General features: G+C 45.2%; 1 protein-coding gene across 1 annotated transcript in view; it reads left to right on the top strand.

Annotated features, from left to right (window-relative positions):
- Nucleotides 1-25,417, top strand: part of LOC135207394 (gastrula zinc finger protein XlCGF26.1-like) — a 198,513-nt gene that overhangs the window by 68,609 nt on the left and 104,487 nt on the right. The window contains exon 3 of the mRNA XM_064239124.1: nt 24,789-24,936. Coding sequence (XP_064095194.1) covers nt 24,789-24,936 — 148 coding nt within the window. The remainder of the gene's footprint in view (nt 1-24,788; nt 24,937-25,417) is intronic.

Here is a 25,417-nt window from a genome sequence, read left to right as displayed (position 1 = left end):
AATGAATGCACCTTTAATAATCCTTGTAATGAATGTGAAAAGCTGAATGAGGATGATGGAAGTCTTTGTCTTCCTACTTGAGGAAGCTTGAAAAGGATAAAGTTAGGAAAGCTTCTTCCAGGAGCAGTAGTAGATCTCGTATTAGCGAGTTGGATATAGATAATCCTATTTTAGAAGTAGGCTCCTTTGTCAGTTTCAGCTCCTGCTCCCTGCACCGAAGCCGAAGATGCGCCTTCGGAAGTGGCCTCCATGAAGCCACCATTCGCAGTATGGAGAGGAAAAATCAAACAATTAGAAGTAAGAGTGATTCCAATAGTGATTTGTGCAGTGAACCCAGTGCAGTGGAGGGGTGCGTCTGATCGGCTCCCTAATGCTTCCAGGCCTAGACCTCTTCCAGACTCCCAGTCCCAGTGGAGGAGGAAAGTCTGAAAGCCCGCAGGTAAGGTTAGGGAGCATGCTCCCCAACGGTCAGGCGTCCCCTCGGTAGCTCCTGTTGATCGTTCCCAGGCTACCTTGGATCGCTCCAAGAGAGAAATATTGCACCAATGCTTCTCGTCTTCGCCTTCGCCTTCTCCTAAACGAGGATGGAGCTCTTCGGAAGCCTCGCGCCCTTCGAAGAGAGCCTGGAAGGCTCCCTGCGCCCGCCTTCCAGCCCTGAAGTTTTTTTCGGAAGAGCCTGAGGTGGAAGCGAAGAAGCGTAAGAGATCTAGGAGTATCGTTCCCTGAGCGGAGATCGAGCCTCGTCACCTGTTCACGAGTTTGTGAATTCTCCTGCAAGGGTGTTGGCTAACCTTCAGGCGCAGATTTCGGCTCTGGCTGGCTCTCTTTGCGTGTCTTCTCGTCGTAGGAAGGACGTCTCGCTTCCTGTAAAGAAGTCCAGGCTCCCCTCTCCTGACTCTCGCTATTCGACGGAAGCGGCGCACTCACCTGTGCGTTCGGATTCTCGCAGGAGACTTTCTGCTTCGGACAAGATCACTTCTGCGTCAAGCGACATTCGCCTGACAGACAGGTTTCTCCTTCGGACAAGGAGCAAACTGCGCGTAGGAGATCTTCACCCTACAGACGCTCTTCTCGAGACAGGATCGCTCCCCTTGACAGGCGCCAAGAGCCTAGTAGGCGCTACTCGCCTCGTAGCCGCTCCCTCGTCTCGCCTCCACTCTCGGTTGACAAGCGCCTCTAAATCGGTACAGGCGCCCTTCGCTGGACAGGCGCCAAGAGCTTGTTAGGCGCGTTTCTCCTGGCAGGCGCTCTTCTCCTGACTTTCACTCTCCTCGAGTCAGGCGCCGAGAGCCTAGCAGGCGCTCTCCCCTTGTAGGCGCTCACCTAGTAGGCGCTCGTCCGCCAGAGATCCTCTCGCCTCGGTTCAGGCGCCAAGAGCCTGGTAGGCGCTTCTCGTATGGCAGGCGCTGTTCGCCCTGGTAGCCGCTCTCCTTTGGATAGGCGCAAGAGCCTGATGAAGCTCTTCTTCAAACAGGCGTTCTGCGCCTCCGACAGCCGACTTCACTCCTGTTAGGCTCCAAGAATCTGGGAAACGCACTCCTCCAGACAAGAAGGATGTTGCAAGTAGACCATTTATGAAGCATTGTCTCCAAGACGTATACGTCTTACTTCCTCTAGAGAGACTTTTAAGAATAGTCGCGCCTCTAAGGATCATGAGGGCTCTTCAGCTCAGGAAGAACAGACCCCTCAAGAAGAAGAAGGACCAAAAGACTCCTCTGTTTCCTCCTATAAGAGGCTGACAGAGTTACTCCTGCAAGAGTTTGGAGATATCCTTTCTCCTGTGGCTCCTCCTTCTCCTCTTTCGTTATTCTCCACTTCGAAGACGTCGAAGGTTTCGTCTTGTGTAAGGATGAAACCTACTGTTTCCATGAAGAAGGCGCTTAGAGGTTTTGGGGAAATGGCTCCTTTCTAAGGAAGAGAAGGGAAGACGGTTTTTTTTTTCTTTCCCTCCGTCTAAACTGACTGGGCAGATTGGGATTCTGGTAATGAATCGGGAGAACCTTTAGGCCTCGCTCTCCCTTCGTCTGCGGACTCGGACTTCTCTTCATTGGTGGATTCTGCTCGTCGTTCCGCCCTCTTGTCCGCCAAGACTACGTGGGGAATGAACGAACTTGACCACCTACTGAAGGGAATGTTCCGAGTCCTGGAAGTTTTCAACTTCCTTGATTGGTCTTTAGGTGTTCTGGCTAATAAGACCCAGACCCCAGATTCTCTGTCTCCTGAAGATCTTAACTGCGTCCTCACTTGCATGGATAAAGCAGTGAGAGACGGATCGAGTGAAGTCTCCTCACTGTTTGGAGCTGGAGTGATTAAGAAACGGTCTGTCTACTGTTCGTTTCTCACGAAGGCAGTGTCACATGCGCAAAGGGCCTCGCTTATGTATGCTCAACTCTCTCCTCTTCTGTTCCCCAAGAAGATTATTCAAGATGTCTCGAGTGCCCTTTCAGCTAAGGCTACTCAGGACATGTTAGCCCAGGCGGCCAGGAAACCTCGCTCTGTCTTCCAACCCAAGGCCAAGAAAGAGACTCCTCTGAGACAGGAGCCCTTTTCGAGAGGACCCGCTGTCAGAGTTCTGCAACCAGAGGACTAGACCTTTTAAGAGAGGTAAAACCTTCTCTAAGTCAGTCAGAGGGAAGAAATAGCGATCAAGGACTCCAGACATCAGTGGGTGCCAGACTACTGAAATTTGGCCGACGTCTGGCCCACAAAGGGGCAGACAATTGGTCCCTATCGATTGTCAGCAAAGGATACCTCATTCCCTTCTCGTCAAGACCACCATTGACGACAACTCCGAGGGAGTTGGTAGCCAAGTACAAGGACCCCATCATGAATCAAGCCTTTCTCTAGCAGTAGATCTCATGCTAGAGAAGGAGGCTATAGAACTAGTGAAAGATCCCCGCTCTGCGGGCTTTTACAACAGACTATTCCTAGTTCCGAAGAACTCAGGAGGATGGAGACCGGTGTTTGGATGTAAGCGCCCTGAACGTCTTTGTGGAAAAGAGGAAGTTCGCCATGGAGACAACTTCCTCAGTGTTAGCGGCTCTTCGTCCAGGGGACTGGATGGTGTCTCTAGACCTTCAGGACGCTTACTTTCATGTGCCTTATACATCCTTCTTCACGGAAGTATCTACGATTCATGATGGGAGGAAACATCTTTCAATTCAAGGCTTGTGCTTCGGCCTATCGACTGCACCCCAAGTTTTTCACGGGGTTAATGAAAAACGTGGCGCAGTGGCTACATTTTTGGAGGGAGTAGGGTGTCGCTTTATCTCGACGACTGGCTAATCAGAGCAGAGTCTCAAGAAAGATGTCTGGAGGACCTTCAAAAGACCCTTACATTGGCAAGTTCTCTGGGACTTCTGGTGAACTTCCAGAAGTCTCAATTAATCCCCAGTCAAGAGCGGATCTATCTGGGGATTCGGATAGCTTCTCTGGCTTTTCGGGCTTTTTCCGTCGCCAGAGAGGATAGCTCGTTGCTACGAGAAATAACGACCTTCCTAGAGAAAGATGCATGCACAGCGAGGGAGTGGATGAGTCTGCTGGGGACACTCTCCTCGGTTGGAGCAATTCGTTTCTCTAGGAAGGTTGCATCTCAGGCCTCTACAGTTCTTCCTATACCAGAACTGGAGGCGTCTCTCCCTAGATCTGGAGTTCTCCTTCAAGATCTCAAGGGGAATCAAGAGAGACCTTCGGTGGTGGAACAACCCACTTCGTTTTTGTGGAAGGAATGTCTCTTTACATGCCGAACCCCGAGCCATGTGTTGTTTTCAGACACATCGGAAGCAGGTTGGTGAGCGACGCTCGGGACAAGAGAAGTGTCAGGCACCTGGAAGGGGGATCAGGTGTCCTGGCACATCAACAAGAAAGAGTTGATGGCAGTCTGGATGGCATTGAAAGCCTTCGAGCCCCACGTCCGAAATGCAGTAGTGCAGGTCAATTCGGACAACACAACAGCCTTGGCGTACATCAAAAAAACAGGGTGGGGACGCACTCCTTCTCCCTGTACGAAACAGCAAGGGATCTTCTGCTGTGGTCTCAAACAAGGAAGATCAGTCTTCTCACCAGATTCGTACGGGAGAAAGGAACGTCATGGGCCGATCCCTGTGGCAGGAAGAATCAACTCCTGCCTTCCGAGTGGACCCTCCACTCAGAGGTATGCCAAGAACCTGTGGAGAAGATGGGGCAGACCTCACATCGATCTCTTTGCAACAGCAAAGAACGCAAGAATCGAACTTTACTGCTCCCCGATCTCAGACCCAGGAGCAGTATCAGTGGATGCGTTTCTCCTAGATTGGACAGGTCTAGACGTCTACGCCTTTCCCCCTTCAAAGTACTGGGACAAACCCTCAAGAAATTTGCTATCTCGGAGATGACAAGAATGACGCTAGTAGCTGCCGTTTTCTGGCCCGCCCAAGATTGGTTCACAGAGGTACTGGAATGGTTGGTGGACTTTCCAAGAGCACTTCCAAAACAAAGACAAGATTTGCTCAAACAACCCCACTTCGACAGGTATCACAGAAACCTCCCCGCTCTCAATCTGACTGGCTTTCGACTGTCAAAAGTCTTGTCAGAGCGAAGGGGTTTCGACAAAAGCTGCTAAGGCTATCGCCTCAGCTAGAAGACCTTCGACCCTTAAAGTCTAACCAGTCAAGTGGGACGTCTTTCGCCGGTGGTGCAGGAACCAGAAGTTTTTGTTCCTCTTCCAGTACCTCTGTGACTCAGATAGCAGATTTCCTAGTTTTCCTCAGAGAAAAATGCGGTTTGGCAGTATCTACTATCAAAGGATACCGAAGCATGCTGGCTGCGGTGTTCAGACATAGGAATTTAGATCTTTCGATACAAAGATCTTCATGATCTATTAAGATCTTTTGAATCTTCCAAGAAAACTTCGAACAAAGTTCCAAGTTGGAATCTGGATGTGGTTCTTCGTTTCCTGAGGTCCGCTAGGTTTGAACCACCACATTTAGCCTCCTTCAAAGATCTCACGAGGAAAGCTCTCTTTCTCATGGCTTTAGCATCCGCTAAAAGGGTTAGTGAGATTCATGCCCTAGAAGGAAGGGTAGGTTTCAAAGGAGATTCCGTGGTTTGTTCCTTCCTTCCTTCGTTTTTAGCAAAAAATGAGAACCCCTCAAATCCTTGCCAAGGAACTTTGAGGTTCGTGGTTTATCTGCCCTAGTAGAGGGGAAGAACCTGAAAGAACTCTTTGCCCTGTTAGGAGTTTAAAATACTACCTTCAGAAGAAGAAAACCCTTAAGGGCATTGAGGACAGAACTATGGGTGCTCTGTAAAGGACCCCAGCAGACCATTGTCAAAAGAAAAATGCGCTGTCTTTCTTCATTAGAAGTGTTGTGAAAGAAGCACATAGATCTTGTAATGAAGAACATTTCAAGCTCCTAAAGTCAAGGCTCATGAAGTGAGAGCAATTGCCACTTCCTTTGGCCTTTAAGAAGAATATGTCCTCTTCAGAATCTGATGAAACTACATTCTGGAGATGTAATTCAGTATTCGCCAACCACTACCTAAAAGACGTCAGTATTACGTATGACGAGTGCTTCGCGTTAGGCCCGTACGTATCGGCGGATTCGGTGCTGGGGCAGGGAGCTGGAACATAATCCTTAGTAGTTTTTTCCCTTGTTTTTTGTTAATTGAGTTCATATGGTTGTATGAAAAATGATGCAGGTAGGCATCTTTTTTCGTTTCGTAATACTAATAACTGTAGTTTGGTTAGGTGATCGGATTTGGTTTGAAGCTCCCTGCGTTGGTAGTGGACAGGTTCTGTCATAGAAGAGGGCGAACCCCATTGACATGATCCGACTTGGATTCTACTAAGTAAGCGGATATCAAGTCCCGTTAGTAGACCCAAAGAGTCTTTTCAGCTGTAGGTCACGCCCTCGCTGTAGCTCTTATGGCTATGCAGACTATAGTATCTATGAAGTCTTCAGCCTAAACAGGTAAGAACCAAGGTTATTATTTTTATCCTACAACGTGTTGTTTACCTTTTCTTTGTATTTTTCTGTCTTGTACCCTCCTCCAAGGGTGTCAATCAGCTAAGTATATGTCTGACAGGAAATTCATTTGTACAAAAATGATATTGTTATTTATTACAATAAAGTTTTGTACATACTTACCTGGCAGACATATACGATTGATGGCCCGCCCAGCCTCCCCTCAGGAGACAGGTATAAGAGAGAAAAATCTGGCAAGAAAGGTATGTTGGTTCTTACACCCGCTTCCCACAGCGGCGGGTAAGGTAGATCACCTGACCTACCTGTTGCGTTAGCCGCGAGTTTTGAATTCTGTCGTGACGTCAGAGACGTAAGCTAAGTATATGTCTGCCAGGTAAGAGTATGTACAAAACTTTATTGTAAAATAACAATATCATTTTATTATATTATAATATTATATTGCTAATTGTATTTTGATGAGGTTTGGAAGTCCTACACGAATATCTACCTACCCTAGCCTACCCGACCAGATCTAGGCTAGCTTTTGGAAGGTAGGCTAGGCGGTTGAGAGTACTTCTCGCTACCCATAGTTGGTACTAGTCCTGGCTAACCTGACCAGACTGACATATTAGTTTTGGAGGGTGATCCATTACTAGAGAGTTCCTCTCTTGTTACGTAATGTAGGTGCAAGGCTTATCTTACCTGACCAGGTCGATATATTCGATTTTGGAAGGCTAGGTTAGGCTCTAGAGTGTCCTCTTTTGTGACAAACTAGTAGGCGCCAATCCTAGGCTACCTGACCAGATTGGGGTATCCAATTTTGGAGGGTTAGGCTAGGCTCGTAGATGGGCTTGCCTTTATTCGTCGGTACTTCCAATAATTCCTTATCAATAAATTTTGTAAAGTATAGCCTTGGCCGTTACCTCCTTTAGGGTGTCAGTTGGCCTGCCGTCTTCTGCCCCTTTAGTAGTAGGCTATTTCATGGCTTCTCGGAGGGTGGTAATCACCTGACTGGTTGCTGTTGCCAGGTGATTACTAGTTTACCTTTCTCCTCCGGCGGTGCTTCATTAGCTCGCTGACCAAGTAATCCTACCGGTGAACAGCAGCTGGAGCGTCGAGCACTGTTCCGGGGGGATTAGTCGGAGGAGGTTAAGGATTAGAAGATTATGTAGTCTCTGTTGGTATGTCTCCGGGCCTGTGTTTATTCCGGCGAGGTGTGGTCTATCATCACATTCGCCAGGATGTTATACGCCGGAGTTCTTAGTACCGCTGTTCCCGCCGCTCTGTTTTCCGTATTTCTCTGGTGTTATCGCTGCTTCCCCACTCCAGTGGGGGCAAACTAGGCTTAGAGAATGCATTTCCAATTGACTTGGAATTGCTACTCTACTCCGGTGCGATCAGACTCAGGCTTAGGTTTTACCTTGTTTCCATGTTCTGCTCGTATCAGGCCAACTTTGCCAGTTATAGCTATTGCGATAACGAGATTATGGATTCCGGAGCAGGCGGAGACATTCAGAGCTTTAATGTTAAGAAAAATTTTATTATGTAGTACCTGTTGGTATGTCTCCGGGCCTGTGTTTATTCCGGCGAGGTGTGGTCTACCATCACATTCGCCAGGATGTTATGCTCTGTTTTCCATATTTCTCTGGTGTTATCGCTGCTTCCCCACTCCGATGGGGGCAGAACTAGGCTTAGAGAATGCATTTCCAATTGACTTGGAATTGCTACTCTACTCCGGTGCGATCAGACTCAGGCTTAGGTTTTACCTTGTTTCCCTGTTCTGCTCGTATCAGGCCAACTCCGCCGGTCATAGCTATTGTGATAACGAGATTATGGATTCCGGAGCAGGCGGAGACATTCAGAACTTTAATGTTAAGTAAAATTTTATTTAATAGTTGATGTTTACTTTTAGCTGGTTTTAGTAGAACTAGTCTAAGTGTACACATATCACCAGAATTAACTTCGGCGGAACTATTTTGAACGATACTCATGTATCGATTCCAACTTACAGATGGTACGCTGTCTAGAGTTGGGGTACGCAGCCGTTCTCCAGCAACCGTGTGGGCATGAGGTCTGCCGATCTCATGCCAGCTGTGCAGTGCAGGTTGACGACCTCTTAGTCTGGCATCCAGACGGCTGCGAAGTGTGTTACGCTTTGGTGGGTAACGTGACTAATGAGTCAGTAGGTACCATCCTCACCTCAGTACCATCGACTCACAGGAAGAAGGTAGGGAGGTAAGTGAGGAAGGTGGCTTTAGATCTAAAACACTTGCTTTTAGCCCAACTCCTTCTTCTTCCTCTTCCTTTTAGGGCTTCTCGAAGTCCATGATCCTTGGGGATAGGTCTGGTTCTGTGAAAACCCTGAAAAAGAAGTCCCTGCCGAAGGCTGCCAGACCAGCTAAGCCTTTTCTGGCGGGCTCCGCCAGGTCGTCATTGGCCCCCAAGCCTTTGGCTTCCTCAGCAAAAGCTACTCCCCCGCCTAAGGGGTCGAGAGCTAAGGGTTCTAAAGCCAGACCGACGGAGTCCAGCTTCGACCCTGATGCCTTCGCTAATCTTCTCATGGAGAAGATGGGCAGTATTGTGGACTCAAGATTCCAATCGATGTCCTCTCAGCTCGCCTCGGGTTTAGAGACATCGGGGCAGTCCATCCTGTCTCTGGCTCAGAGACTACAGACTCAGGAGAGCTTGCTGGCCAGACTTATCCAGTCCGGAGGCACACAGCAGTCCTTTATTGTGCCGGATGCATCTAAGCTCCCACCATTCGAGGACAACAACCCATGGCGGTTGGCACTGCATGCTCCCTTTTCGGATGGCATGCTGACAATTGAAGGCTGCGGAACCCGTCCCGTGGAAGATTACGAGTTCTTCCCAGCGGACCTCCAATTTCCATTCCCAGGCTATGCTCGGTTAGCCGAAGAAGCGTTTGTCAGGGTAGACAGGGTCCCAAAGGAGACTGTGATCTATCCTAGGGATCAGGCACAGTTGGCATGGGTCCGCACCCTTTCAGAATGGGATTGCGTCAACACCAAGTTGACGCCACACAAAGGTTGCTACACCATGTTCGTGGTGGGGGATAACATCCCGACCCCTTGCACATCTAAGATCGCGGAGTTAACTCTGCAGGCCGGAATGGAGGAGAAGCCAATGCCTCAGCTTCGAGAGACAGAGCCTACCTCTCTGCTCTTTCCCCGAGATTTGGAGTGCTGGGTGGGCGCTCCGGAAACGTTCACAGTGGGCAAACTCGATCCAGAGTGTGCTTCCGCACAGTTTATTGAGCGGTTACCCAGAATTCCGGATGCCATGGTAAAGGCAGAGTTTGAGGCAAAGTGTAGACTGAGTAGGTCGATCAACTCGGTTACTACTTCAGAGTTGACGGCCTCTGTCTACGCTGAGGAACCTCTATTCCGGGTCCTAACAAAGTCGCTGCTGCAGACTTTCCAGTGTGACCTGTATGACGTTGTGGTTGCTAGGCGGAACTGCAGGAAGCATGTCTTTGCCAATGCTTCCATCAGACATGAGCCTAATAAGCTTATTAAGGCATCGTTCTGGGGACCCAACCTCTTTCCTGATGACGTGGTTAACAGCGTCATCAGTGCGGCGGCTAGGGCTAACCAGAACCTTCGTGTCCGCTGGGGCCTTTCCTTCCTTCCGGAAGGAAGTTTGAGACCTCCGACCGCAAGCCAAGGGTATGAGAGGGCCAGGAAGTATCAGCCCTTCCAGACCTCTCAGATGCAGATGGTGGTGCAAACAGTTCCCGTCTCCCAGCTTGGTCAACCTTCAACCTCTAAGGCACGACCTCAACAACAATTTGTACTGCTACAGAGTCAGCCAACTCAACAGTCCTCAAGTTTGGCTACTTTTGTGACGTCCCTGGCCTTCAAGCTTCGTTTTGAAGCACAAGGGGCATTTCAAGGCTATAACAGGCACGCAAGGGGTCAGCAAGAGCAAGAGGAGCTTACGGCACAGAGCTGGTTCCAGAGCTCTCTCCAGAGGCAGAGGTTTCAGAGGAGCCAGAGGAAGTAAGACCTCATCCAGTCAATGAGCCTCTCCAGGTAGGCGGGAGACTGTACCCTCTTCCGGGACCATTGGACCTTCAGTACGTGGCCCACAGTATATTAAATCAAAATTCCAACGACAGATCTTCTTAGACTATGCCAAAGACCTTTCTTCAAAAGAAGGCAATAAAGAAAGTCAGTCACCTGAAATTTCAAGGACGTTTGTTCAGTGTACCGAAGAAGGACTCGGATAAACGAAGAGTGATTCTGGACTTGTCCCATCTCAACTCATACATTCAATGCGACAAGTTCCGCATGCTAACCGTCTCGCAGGTGCGGACATTACTTCCCCGTATGGTCGTCACCACCTCTATCAATCTTACAGACGCTTACTATCACGTCCCAGATAGCAAGAAACTTCTTTCCCTACCTAGCTTCAAACTAGGAAAACAAGCTTACTCATTCAGAGGTCATGCCATTTGGGCTCAATAATAGCCGCCCAGAAGAATATTCACCAAGCTAGGTGATAACAGTAGTGCAGGAACTAACAGCTCAGGGGTGATGCTAGTAGCTTACCTAGATGACTGGCTCATTTGGGCAACCAACGGCAAGGAATGTCGCAGGGCAACAGCCAAAGTGATAAAATTTCTAGAGTATCTGGGATTCCAGATAAATAAGAAAGTCCCGTCTCATTCCGGCGTCTTGCTTTCAATGGTTGGGAATTCAATGGGACCTGACCGCACACAAACTATCTCTTCCGCCGAACAAGTGCAGAGAGATAGCGAAAGCTACAAGACAATTCCTCAGGAACAGACGGGCTTCTCGTCGTACCCAAGAAAGTCTTAGGTTCACTTCAGTTTGCTTCGATAACAGATGTTCTGTTGAAAGCCAGACTGACGGACATCAATCGGGTATGGCGGAAAAGAGCCAACAGCAGGCTCAGAGACAAAATCTCCTTGATTCCACTGATACTATGGAAAAGACTTCATCCATGGATGAGAGTCAAGAGTCTTTCCAAGTCAGTGCTGCTACAATTTCCCCCGCCGTCTCTAGTAGTCCACACGGACGCCTCTCTGAGCGGATGGGGGAGCTATTCTCAGTACAAGAAGGTTCAAGGAACATGGTCGACAGCATTCCGCCATTTCCATATCAACGTACTAGAAGCAATGGCCATTTTCCTGACCCTGAAACGAACTAGCTACCGTCCGGCCAGGAATATTCATATCGGCTAGTCTTGAACAGTGCAGTGATAGTTTATTGCATAAACAGAGGAGGCTCCAATTCGAGCCACATAAATCAGGTGATGATAGCAATCTTTTCGTTGGCAATGAAAACATCATTGGCACCTGTCAGCCACTCACCTGGCAGGAGTACGAAATGTCATTGCGGACTCACTGTCCAGAACAACTCCGCTGGAGTCGGAGTGGTCCTTGGACGCAAAGTCATTCAATGGGATTTGCCTACGAATTCCGGGCCTTCAGGTAGACCTTTTGTTCGCCACAGAGTTCCAACCCAAACTTCCATGTTACGTGGCTCCCAATTTGGATCCTCTGGCTTACGCCACATGCGATGTCCATAGACTGGAACAATTGGCAGAAGATTTACCTATTTCCGCCAGTAAACCTCTTGATGAAAGTTCTACACAAACTCAGATCTTTCAAAGGACAGATAGCACTGGTAGCACCCAACTGGCCGAAGAGCAATTGGTTTCCTCTTCTAATAGAGTTGAAACTCCGTCCCAGACGGATTCCCAACCCAAAGCTGACTTAGGTGGTACAAACTCGGACTGTGTCAGCTTCCTCACGAATTCTGAATGCCCTAACTTTATGGACTTCATGAAGTTTGCGGCACAAAAGGATGCTAATATTGACCCGCTAAACACTCTGTTCGTGGAGTCAGACAAAAGAGAATCGACACTCCGGCAGTATGATTCGGCAGTGAGGAAGTTAGCCATCTTTCTAAAAGAATCAGATGTTCAGACGATGACTTCGAATCTGACAATTTCATTTTCTGGGTTCGACCTGTGTTCGCCGGTGAAAAATCCCTGTAGCTCATTTTTCAGGTATAAATATAACCTAAATATACCAGAGAAAAAACTAGCATGGTATGCTGAAGTTACTACCCTCAGCGCGAGCACCCGAAGGGTGTCGGTATAAGTAAAGGGGCGAAGTGGAAGCCACTACTCACAGGCCTTCTGCCAATTAGAGGATTCCTTTCCAAAATCCTTCTCTTAGAGAGAGCCGTTGCAATATCCACTCCTCCCTCCTCGCTCCCGCTACTACTACTACTACTACCCGACTCGCGCGTCATCTAGCATTCCTGTATTAGCGATTGTGTGCGATATACGCGTTTGTCGCAGCTCCCAGGATTTAAGCTCTCTTCGTGATGTCGACTGGAGAACTTCCCTCTACACTTAAGTTGAGTACTCCAATTTACGTTTTTGTGACTTATATGGTTGAGAGGTTTTCCATAGTCGCCTTCAGCCCCTCAGAAAAAGTATGGTGGGCGCCGTCGGCTGGACCCCCATTTTGAGAGCGTCATCAGAACGTGAATGAATTTCACACACTAATCTACCACTAAGTTTTCTTATTATATAATATGGAGGTTGAATTATAATCATCAGTGACATGTTATGTATTACATACTTACTTTTGTCCGAAGTAAGATAGGGAGTAGGCCTAACTCGCTCGTGACTTTCGCTGGGGTATAAAGAATAGCTGTTTAACTTATATTTTAACATAAACCTCCCCCCCCAGTGGCGGGTTTGCGCCTGTCCCTACATAATTTTTATTGTGATGTACAAGGGTAATGATTAGGCTATTTGTAGCCTATCATAATTGTTGAGGGAGAGAAGGGAGCCCTGTCCCTCTCTTTCTCTCTCTCTCGTAATAAGATTATGCATGATTGGTGTTAACACGATCTTAGATAAGTCTTGATTTATGCACGTTGATGATTTTCATTTCACTAAGAGGTTGGATGAGTCCCCCCCCAGGCCTAGATTAGGCTTGGAAGGTAGGCTAGGTGTCCCCTACCCCTATGCCCTTACCTCTCCCCCCGTCCGTGCTACGGTGCTAATGGGGAGAATATAAGGAGAATAGAGAGTATCTCTGTCATATCGTTGGACCTATCCTCCCTACCTAACCAGATCGAAAAAATTTCAAGTATGTAAGGTTTGGTTGAGTGCCCACCGTCCACACCAGGATGTCCTTGGAGGTTTATCTGGCCTACCTGACCGGATCCATAGTGATCCTCGGAGAGTTTAGGCTAGACTTATGCTGGGTATTTTTTTCCTACACCTTATGTTACCTCTTGCAACTCTTCCTTGATACCTCATTATTGTATTGCATATTATATTGTTTATTTTATATTATATTGTTTATACACATTTATGATTTTTTGAATACAATTATCAGTGATGTATTTCATATTACGTGCTTAATTTTAGCCGACCAAGTTAGGATTGGTTCGGAGGAAGGCCTAACGCGCTCAAGCGTGTTCGTGCCTATCTCTGCGTAATTTTAGCATAGTGTACATGTAAAATTGTTAGGCTACTAGTAGCCTATCACATTTATCACGGGAGAGGAGAGAGTCCCCTCTCTCTCTATCCCAGTGTGAGATATGAATGAGTTATTGTTCAATACGAACCAAATAAAGGTTAAATTATGCAATTTGATTTCATATCACTGAGAGGTTGGTAGAGTTGCTTCCTTCCCTGGCTTAACTGACCAAGCCTAGGTTAGGCTTGGAAGGTAGGCTAAGTGTCCCTACCCCTGTACCCTTTATGCCTCTCCCCCTGTCGGCGCTACGGTGCTAGAGGGGAGGATGTCAAGGATAGAGAGTCTCTCTCTTATCACATTGTTGGACCTATCCTCCCTACCGGTCTAGATCAAAAAATTTGAATTTAGTAGGTTTGGTCGAGGGCGACTGTCCACATCATGATGTCTTGGAGGAGATTTCGCCTACCTGCCCGGTTCTGTAATGATCCCGGAAGGTTAAGCTAGATCCATACTGGGTATTATCCTTTTGCCTTAAATTCCTTTAAAACTCTTCCATGATGCCTCATTATTAATTGTATATATTATTCTTATATACAGTGGTCCCCCCGTATTCGCGGGGGATGCGTACCAGACCCCCCATGAATAGTTAGAACCCGCGAATGTTTGGAACCCCTATGAAAATGCTAAAAACAGCCTATTTTGTTAGTTATAACTCAAGAAAAACCCACTAAAAATTTTCATACTTGGTTTTTTTAATAGTTTTTATCACAAAAAGTGCATTTTATGATGAATTCATCAAAAAAAAAACAGGAAATTTTGTGATTTATCATAGAAAAATACGCGAATGCGCGAATTTTCTGCGAATAATGCGGGGAAACGTTCCCCAGAGAAATCCGCGAATGTGTGAGTCCGCGAATCTGGAGAACGCGAATACAGGGGGTCCACTGTATTGACTATTGTACTGCGGTACATTAAATGGTCTGGTTTGTGTATCGTCTTGGCCTAGCCTCCTTTAGTACAAAGTAGACCACGTCCTCCCAGTTCAGAGCGATCATCGATCGGTCGCTGTACCAATCACGATGGGCCATAGGCCCAGTCGGCCTACTACCCCTGCTGTAGTAGGCTTCACAGCTTTCAATAGGTGACCATCTCTGATCGGGTTGGTGGCCAGACGATCAACCGATCACCCCACATACCACCCTCCCCCCCACCGTGGAATCGCTATAACTCGCGGTGCTAGTAGTCTTATCGATGAACGACCGCTCGAGTTTTCACTAAAAGGGGGAAGAGAGTAGTGGGAGTGGTGGGTTTACTGGTATTATACATAATCCCAGTGCATAGCTCTGCCGGCCTTATAGCAGTACCACACCAGCCGGTGGACATCGCTCCGGATGGTGCATTTACACAGCTCCGCCGCTTGGTGGTCTCTCTCCCCAGTTGTCCACCCCGGCTACGGGTTCGGGCTAGGAGCTACGCTCCCCCCAATAGAGGCGGGCAGGTTCAGATAGAGGAATTATCTTCCCCTGATCCGCCGCTTCAGCCCGTTCCGCCGGCATTACTTATGACAATGAGATGAGACTTTGAGTAGGCTAAGCTTTGGTGAAATTCCTTTTTGAAGGGATCCAAACCAGCTCCATCAGCGGCGACTGAGTCATCTCCGGCCCTTCGGCCGTCGACTTAGTTTGCTAAGTCGCCTGCTGCCAAGGATTCTCTCCCCCCCTAAGGGGTCGAGAGCCAAGTCCGCCAGATCCAAGGCGACGGAGTTTGGATTCGACCATGAGACCCTCGCTAACCTTCAACATAGGGAAGCGGTTGATGAGAGGTTTGAGTCGTTACGACTCGCCTCGGGCTCTGACACCTTAGGCCAGGCAATAACATCTCTAGCTGAAAGGATCAGGTCCCTGAACGATATGCTGACCGGATTTCTCCACTCCGGATCCCCGGCGCTGGCCTTGTCAATACCGGATGTGTCAAAACTACTGCCATTTGACAAGAATAACCCGTGGCGGTTAGCTTTACATGCCCCATTCTCTGATGGGTGTGGAACCCGTCTGTTGGAGGACGTTGAGCTCTTCCCGAAGGGTCTGCAAATTTCTTTTCCTGGATTTGTCAGACTAGCAGAACACGAGTTAGTCAGAATAGGCAAGGTCCCGAAGGAGACAGGGATCTTCCCTAGGGACCAAGCCCAAGTTATTTGGGTTCGTACCCTCTCCGGCTGGGATTGCGTCAACACTGAGTTGACACCACACAAGGGTACCTACACCATGTTTGTGACCCCAGCCAACGTTCTGTCGCCCTGTACAGACAAGGTAGCGGAACTAACCTTACAAGCGGCAGCAGAAGACAAACCCCTACCAGTACTAAAGGAGACAGAGGCTACCTCTCTTCTCTTCCCCGCAGATGGGGAGTTTTGGAACAACGCTCCGGCCTCGTTTACAGCAGATAAACTTGACCCGGACTGCGCTTCCACTCTATTTTCCGAGAAGCTGCCTAAAAGTTCCGGCCCATTTAATCAAGGCGGAATTTGAAACAAGATCAAGTCTAGAAAGATCTATCAGCTCCGTTACTACGGCGAAGTTGGTAGTCTCCACTTACCTTGACGAACAGGTGTTCCGGGTCCTGACGAAAGGTCTAATACAGACTTTCCAGTCGGATCTCTACGACTTTGCGATGGCAAGACGAGCTTGTAAGAAATATGGCCTGGCGGGTGCCTCGATAAGGCACGAACCTAATAGGCTGATAAAATCCTCAATATGGGGAGAAAACCTGTTCCCGGAAGACGAGGTTAACAACGTCTCTCTCGAAGGAGCCGGAGCCAACCAGAGCCCTCGGGTCCATTGGTGACTCCCCTTCAAACGGAAATTTGAGACCCCCAGACAACAAACCAGACCCAAGAAGAGGCCAAGCAGATTCAGTCCTTACCAGTCCTCCCGCCCTCTAACGGTCGTACAAGTGGTCTCGCTTTCTAAAAAGTCGGTAAGCCTTCGACATCTAAGGTTCATCCGTAGCAACAGTTTGTTTACAACAAACTCCGCCAGCCCACATATAATGACGGTCCCCTACCTCCCGGTTGGGGGAACCCCGCCTATGAAGAGGGGGAGGGGGACTCTATTTCGCAGCTACACAGAATGAGAGAAGTAACCCTTACGGGCCTAGAGGTGGCTCCCGGCTACGAGGTGGACCAAGGGGTAGAGGCTTCCAAGGAGATAGAGGTAACAGACCTGCAGCCAGTCAGTGAGAGCCCGCAGGTAGGAGGGAGATTATCTCTTCCGGGACCATTGGACCTTCAGTCCATGGGCCCACAGTATAGTCTCAAAAGGTCTGCGGTGGAAATGGGAGAAAGGGCCCATCCCCAACCAATAAAAATTTTATCAGATACCAACTGGCAGACTCTTTATAGAACCTATCCACCAAAGATCTCCTACAGAAGGCCATAAAAAGAGTGAAACGACTAAAGTTTCAAGGACGTCTGCTCATTGTCCCAAAGAAGGACTCTGACAAAAGAAGAGTGATTCTGGACTTGTCCCGTCTCAACTCATACATTCATTGCAACAAGTTCCGCATGTTGACAGTTTTGCAGGTACGGACTTTACTTCCCCGTGGGGCCGTCACCACCTCTATAGATCTTACAGACGCTTATTATCATGTTCCAATAGCAAGGAACTTTTCTCTGTACCTAGGCTTCAGGCTAGGAAACAAGGCTTACTCATTCGGAGTCATGCCTTTCGGGCTCAACATCGCGCCCAGGATATTCACAAAACTAGGAGAGACAATAGTTCAAGAACTAAGAACTCAAAAGGTTATGTTAGTAGCCTACCTAGATGACTGGCTCATTTTGGCAGCCAAGCGTCCGAAAGGACTGTCGCCAAATCAACAGACCAGAGTGATAAAATTCTTGAAATTTCTGGGCGTTCCCAGATTAAAACTGTGGATAATGGGAAAAATCCTCGGTTTCTTGTTACCGGCTTCCACCGCTTCCAAATGGCTGGGGATTACCAATGGGACCTAATGAGACACAAGCTATCTCTTCCACCCAAGAAGGCCAAGGAGATAGCAGCGGCTATGAAACAGTTCCTCAAGAACAAGAAGATGTCTCGGCGTACCCAAGAGAGAATCCTAGGTTCGCTGCAGTTTGCGTCAGTAACAAACGTCCTATTAAAAGCCAGATTTAAGGACATCAATCGAGTCTGGAGAGAAAGAGCCAATATCAATCTCAGGGAGCGGCTTCATCCATGGACGAAACGTCGGAACCTAGAAAACGACTGGCTCTGGCCAGGAACAATCAGGTGAGAGTAGCCTTGGCCAGCCTAGTGGTGGTACACTGCATAAATAGAGGAGGCTCCAGGTCAAGCAAACTAAATTATGTATTAATTGCGATATTCTCATTGGCGACGAAAAATCATGGGCACCTGTCAACAACTCACCTGGCAGGAGTAAAGAATGTTATCGCAGACACGTTTTCCAGGACAACTCTGTTGGGATCGGAGTGGCCCCTGGACAGGAAGTCATTCCGGTGGATTTGCAATCAAATCCTGGACCTTCAAGTAGACCTATTCGCCATAGAATCCGACCACAAACTACCATGTTACGTAGTAACCAACCTGGACCCTCTAACTTACGCCACAGATGCAATGTCCATAAATTGGAACAATTGGCAGAAGATTTACCTATTTCCACCGGTGAATCTTCTGATGAAGGTCCTGCACTAGCTAAGATCTTTCACAGGACAAGTAGCACTAGTGGCACCCAACTAGCCAAAGAGCAACTGGTTTCCGCTTCTTCTAGAATTGAAGCTCCGGCCCAGACGGATCCCTCATCCAGAGCTGACACAGACAGTACAAACTCAGACGTGTTAGCTTCCTCGAGAATTCTGAATGCCCTAACTTTATGGACTTCATGAAGTTTTCAGCTCAAAAGGACGCTAGTATTAATTCACTAAATATCTTATTCATAGAATCAGATAAAAGAGAGCCAACGCTCAGACAATATGATTCAGCAGTAAAGAAATTGGCCAAACTTCTAAAAGACTCAGCTGCTCATGAAATGACTACGAATCTGGCAATCTCGTTCTTTAGAACTCTATTTGAGAAAGGCCCCTCCTGGCATGACTAATTACCCATTACAACAATCAAGTCCAGCCCCACTAAGGAAGATTTTCCAGATGGCTTTAATATGAACTTGTCTCAGTTCAGACTTCACCTTCAATTCCAGGCTTGTGCCCACTGAGACCAATAGACGGCCCTCATACGGTCTCTTGGTTTTTTGAATGACGTACTTAAGTTAGCCTCAGACACTAATATGAGTCATGCTCTTATATAACCTGTTTAGGAAAACTTTATTCCTGATGGCCATGGCCTCAGGTGCCAGAATATCTGAGCTTTTGGCTCTCTCTAGGAATCCAGACCATATAGAAATCCTCCTGTGGGGGGTAGTATTACTATCCCCAGACCGGAGGTTCTTAGCTAAGAATGAGGACCCACAAAACAGGTGGACTCCATGGAAAATCAAACCCTTGGCACAGTACACATCATTGTGCCTTGTCGCTACCCGTAAATCCTTCTTAGCCAGAACTTCCGGAAAATCTTCAGGCCCCCCTTTGCATTAAAGAGAAAGGCGGTACGATTTCTCTTAGAGGTATTAGACAACAAATACTATACTTTATTAAGCAGGCCAACCCGGATTCAGTTCCACATGTCCATGACATCCGAGCAGTGGCTACCTCTATTAATTTCTTTCACAATATGAATTTAGAAGACCTGAAGAAATACGCGGGTTGGAAACCTTCAGCAGCTTTAAGTGCCACTATCTCAAGAATCTAGAGGCCCTTAAATTCCCAGCAGTTGCTGCAGGGAGCATATTCTCCCCTGATTGATGAACCTGGTCAAATCCTTTCCTTAGACTGTCACCTTTTTCCTTAAATACTCTCTCCTTCCTGCCTTCCTCGCTCGTATTCCCCACTGAACCTCTCTCCTCCGGGTCGAGAGGGTTTAGTCGTCATCTGGCCACTGGATCATGCATACATAATGTTTGAGGCCATAATTGTTTTATGGACCTATCTGTAAATGCCCTAGTTTTTGCTCTGATACCATTCTTGGAGTCTATTATATTGTCATATTGGTACTAGTTCTAAGTCAGTAGAGTTTTAGTGGAATATTCCTAGTGGAATTATCAATTAAGCAAATTTAATTTTTAAATGAACCTTAGGTTTCATTAACTCCTTCTTTATACTCTGGTTTAGTATCAGGTAAGCTTGGACGGGAATTCTCTGATACTTTTTCACCGGCGAACACAGAAAAGGGATTTTGACGAAGGAAAAATCTATTTCTGGGGGAAGACCTGTGTCGCCCGGTGAACCCATCCCTTCTAATTAAATTTCCCACCCTTAACCAGTGTCGCCCAGTGAAATGTTCCTATAGCACTCATTTCTAGGTATAAATAAATGCTAAATATACCAGAGAAAAAGCCATATGGAATGCCAGAGTTACTACCTCTGGCTTGCTCACCCTCAAAGGGAGTCGGTATAGCATCAGGGGCGAGTGGAAGCCACTATCACAGATACTTCACCAAATAGATCTCTCCTCTCTCAAAAACCCCCTCTGCAGAGGTGCCGTTACAACGGTTACCTTCCGCTCGCTACTACTGCCTCTGCCAAGAACGCCATTCCTGAAATACGCACCCAAGCTTGGACCAGCTAAAGGGTGGGGAAATGAAAAAGAGAGGGATGGGTTCACTGGGCGACACAGGTCTTCCCCCAGAAATAGATTTTTCCTTTGTCAAAATCCTTTTCTGGGCTCTTTGACCTGTGTCGCCCAGTGAAAAATAGTAACAGAGAATTGGCCATACAAGCTTGGAAATAGAATGTAAACAAAAAAAAACTTTATATGAAAGTAAAATAAATTTTTTTTTTTTTTATAATATTTTTTAATAATCCAAGTAAGGATAGCAAAATACAATTGGTAAATAACATCTAATATGACCAAATCCATACCATCACCAGGAAAATACAACAGGTAATGAACATAAAAAACAAACAAATTAATGAACTATGTACAAGTACAGGAGTGGGTTGATAAGCAATCCAGTCCGGAACAAAAGGCAAAAAGGCAGGGATTACAAGCGAGGCAGGTAGGTGAGAGGGAGTACCTAAAGGCAATTAATAGCACAAACAATAATAATAATATTTAAGGGCCTCTAGAGACTTCAGATAGTGGCGTTTAAATACTGTCGGAGATTTCCAACCCATATATTTTTTAAGATCATCGAAGTTCATATGATGAAAATAATTAACTGAGGTAGCCACTGCTCGGATATCATAGACATGAGGAACTGAATCCGGATTGGCTTGTTTAATGAAATAAAGAATTTGTTGTCTGATGGCCTTCAAGGAAATGGTTCCACCATTCTCTCTAATAAAAAGAGGACCTGAAGACTTTTTAGAAGTTTTGCCCAGATAAGATTTTAATGTAATAATAGGACATAATGATGGGTCCTGTGGAAGAAGAACAATCTTCTACGGAGACCATCTGTTCTGTGGGTCTTCATTCTTTGCTAAAAATTTCTGATCTGGAGAGAGCAGAACTTCTCCTGATGGGAGGACATCAATATGATTTGGTTCTCTAGAGAGAGCCGACAGTTCAGATATTCTGGCACCTGAGGCCAGACTCATTAAAAATAATGTTTTCCTGAGAAGGGTTATATATGAGCATGATTCATTATCAGTATCTGAAGCTAACCTGAGTACGTCATTTAAAAACCAGGAGACCGTGTGAGGACGGTCTACCGGTCTCAGACGAGCACATGCTCTAGGGATAGACGAGAAATATGAATCTGTTAAATCAATATTAAAGCCAAACTGAAATATCTTCCTCAAGGCAGATTTAGTCGTAGTAATGGTACTAGCAGCTAGGTCTTTTTCGAACAGAGTTCTAAAAAAGGGATTTTGACGAAGGAAAAATCTATTTCTGGGGGAAGACCTGTGTCGCCCAGTAACCCATCCCTCTCTTTTTCATTTCCCCACCCTTTAGCTGGCCCAAGCTTGGGTGCATATTTCAGGAATGGCATTCTTGGCAGAGGCAGTAGTAGTAGTAGCGAGCGGAAGGTAGCCGTTGTAACGGCACCTCTGCAGAGGGGGATTTTGAGAGAGGAGAGATCTATTTGGTGAAGTATCTGTGATAGTGGCTTCCACTCGCCCCTGATGCTATACCGACTCCCTTTGAGGGTGAGCAAGCCAGAGGTAGTAACTCTGGCATTCCATATGGCTTTTTCTCTGGTATATTTAGCATTTATTTATACCTAGAAATGAGTGCTATAGGAACATTTCACTGGGCGACACAGGTTTTCCCCCAGAAATAGATTTTCCTTTGTCAAAATCCCTTTAACCCTTAAACGCCGAAGCGGTAAAAATCAAAACCTCCCCCGAATGCTGGGGCCGGTTTGGAGTGAGCGCGGAAGCGGAAAAAATAATTTTTTCAAAAAATCACAGCGCGCTTAGTTTTCAAGATTAAGAGTTTATTTTTGGCTCCTTTTTTTGTCATTGCCTGAAGTTTAGTATGCAACCATCAGAAATGATAAAAATTATCATTATCATATATAAATAATGCGATATATGATAGCGCAAAAACGAAATTTCTTATATAATTGTATTCAAATCACGCTGTGCGCAAAACGGTTAAAGGTAACAAGTTACTTTTTTTTCCGTTGTAATGTAAACTAAATTGCGATCTTTTTGGTATATAACACATTGTAAAATGATAAAAGCAACACAGAAAATATTATCACAAAATGATGCATGAATTCGTAATGCACGGACGTAAACAAATATTTTTTTTCTAAATTCACCATAAATCTAAATATTGTTATAGAGACTTCGAATTTGTTTCAAGATGAAGTTAAATGATGGAATATTACGATACTGTAAGAGTTTTAGCTTACAATTGCAGTTTTCGACCATTTCTGACGAGTTAAAAATGACCAAATGTCGAATATTTTTTTTTTTAAATTCACCATAAATCTAAATATTGTTATAGAGACTTCGAATTTGTTTCAAGATGAAGTTAAATGATGGAATATTACGATACTGTAAGAGTTTTAGCTTACAATTGCAGTTTTCGACCATTTCCAATGAGTTAAAAATGACCAAATGTCGAAATTTTTGAAATAATAATTTTTTTTTTTATATGCAATTATTTCGGAAATTAGAAAAGCTACAACCTTCAAATATTTTCCTTTTATTCTAAATGAAAATTGCGCACATTTCATATATAAACTCTATGAAATGCCTAATATGAAACGGAAGCAAATTTTCCGAGAATGCAATGTACGCAATTCGGAGATTTATGGCGGAGAATCCGCGGAGGGAAGGAAAGTTTTTTTCATAAATTCACCATAAATCGAAATATTGTGCTAGAGACTTCCAATTTGTTCCAAAATGAAGGTAAATGATTGAATATTACTAAAATATAAGAGTTTTAGCTTACAATTGCGTTTTTAGACCATTTCGGTAGAGTTAAAGTTTACTGAACATGGTTTTTTTCCTATTTATCGTGATTTATATGCAAATATTTCAAAAATGAGAAAAGCTACAACCTTCAATTATTTTTCGTTGTATTCTACATGAAATTGTGCACATTTTCATATATAAAACTTTATGTAACGGCTAATTTAAAAGGGTGCAAACATTACCACAATCGCACGTATGATTTTTTCGGAAGAGTTACCGCGCTGATTTCGTAAGGAAAATGTTATTTTTTTCATAAATTCACCATAAATCGAAATATTGTGCTAAAGACTTCCAATTTGTTCCAAAATGGTACAAAATGCAGTAGTTTATGCTTGAATATTACTAGAATATTAACGCGATTTAGCTAACATGCATCGGACCATTCGTAGCAATTTCAAAATCGAACATCGTAGACAATCAACCATTTCGGTAGAGTCAAAATTGACCGAAGGTTGAAATTTGTCACTTATCAATTTTTTATATGAAAATATTTCAAACTGATAAAAGCTACAACCATGGGTTGTTTTTAGTTGTGTTGTGCATGAAATTGCGCACATTTCCAATATATAAAACTGTAACGGCTAATTTTAAAACAAATGGTGCAAACACTTACACAATCGCATGTATGATTTTTTTCGGAAGAGTTACCGCGGGGACGTAAGCAAAATGTTTTTTCATAAATTCACCATAAATCGAAATATTGTGCTAGAGACTTCCAATTTGTTGCAAAATTAGGTAAATAGTGAATATTACTACAATATAAGCGTTTTAGCTTACAATTGCGTTTTTCGACCATTTCAGTAGAGTCAAAGTTGACCAAAGGTTGAAATTTTGGCACTTATCGTTATTTATATGGAAATATTTCAAAACTGATAAAAGCTACAATCATGAGTATTTTTTTTGTATTTTAAATGAAATTGCTCACATTTTCATATATAATACTTCATGTAACGGATAATTTAAAACAGTGCAAAAATTATGTCAAAGTGACGAAATAATTTTTGAGATGTGTCACTGATACTTTTTAGTGTGATAAGAAAGAAATTCGCGCTTGCGCGCCTGCGTAACGATTGTAAACAAAACAACGCCTTGATCCGTGAACTCCCAGCATCCCCCAAGGCACGTGATTCAAAAGTTTTCGGCTGGTAGGCCTGTAAGTATTTTTCCGCGAATTTTTTAAAAAACTTTTTTGAGTCGACTTATGGTACGTCCATTCGGCATACGGGGGACATTTTTACTCTACGTTTAATACGTCCATTCGGCGTTTAAGGGTTAATATTATTATAAAGGATTAGTTTATACAGACCTCTGAGCCTAATAACGGCTCTTCTCGGGCTGGTTAAACAATTTACTTTAAAAAATTGTGATGTTGCTGCTCATAGCTGTTCCTATTTTCCCGCTAGTGGGCAGAACTGGCCACCTACACAATAGTGTGGTGTTATCTACAAAATTTTGAATTCAAGCTGCCGTATGAATGGAACTTTTAGCTGTGTAATTACTGTGGATGTATAGTAAAACTTTTTGTTATTATAAAATCATTCCAATCATGATATTGATATGGTAATACGTACAGTAATTTGTGGATATTTCTCAGAAAAATACAAATAATGGGTAGATGTGGTTCATTGAGAAATCCGTAAATTCAGGTGTCAGCAATTGCCAAGAACGCTAATACAGGGGTCCACTGTATCTAGGATTTGGCAGATCTCAATTGTGGTCTAATATAAATGAAGAGTTTGTTGTGAAACAGTTTAATGTTCTGCTTTTGTTAAAGTTCCATAATTTGAAATATTTGTATGCTTATTTTATTGCTTATCATATTTCTATATTGAATTTTTTTCTTTTTTACCAGAGGCAGCTGTCTTCAACAACAGTCAGAGGTATTCCTTTTTGAAGTTTGCTATTTATGTGGCCAGCATTTAATTGGAACTCACTCAGAGGAAGCCTCTTTTGTAAAGGGCAAACAGAAGTTATATCACTCAAACAGATCATTAGTTGAGGTATGTTATACATATGCTAAAATGTTGATTGACTGGTTGTAAATAGATAAAGCTGCAAGTAGAACAAAAATGAATTGATGTGTTCATACAAATTGCAGACCTCTTAATTTTCCAACTGGATTGCCTTATTAATGGCCGAATGCTGGATTTCCAGAGGAGAAAAGCCTGTATAATTATGGACACAATCTGGCCACAACTTACTCCAGCAGTCATGTCCTTCAACGACCGGTCAATGACAGACAGACACATGGCAATCGTGAATTTACGCCAGTAATCTTTCAGCGTAAATTCACTGTCACGGTCCATTGCATCAACAAGGTGCTGGAGGGAGTTCCCAGTGTAGAGTGCCTTGAGGGGACAGATGATGCCCTAATCCATAGGCTGAAGGAGAGAGATGGTGTTGGGAGGGAGGAACTAAAGCCGGACTCCCTTGGAATAAAGATCGAGAGGGTGGCCACCAGCATTGTCCATTATGAGCAAG

Source organism: Macrobrachium nipponense, chromosome 32, assembly GCF_015104395.2.
Source record: "Macrobrachium nipponense isolate FS-2020 chromosome 32, ASM1510439v2, whole genome shotgun sequence".
In the NCBI taxonomy this organism is placed as follows: domain Eukaryota; kingdom Metazoa; phylum Arthropoda; class Malacostraca; order Decapoda; family Palaemonidae; genus Macrobrachium; species Macrobrachium nipponense.
This window is presented reverse-complemented; position numbering and strand designations above follow the sequence as displayed.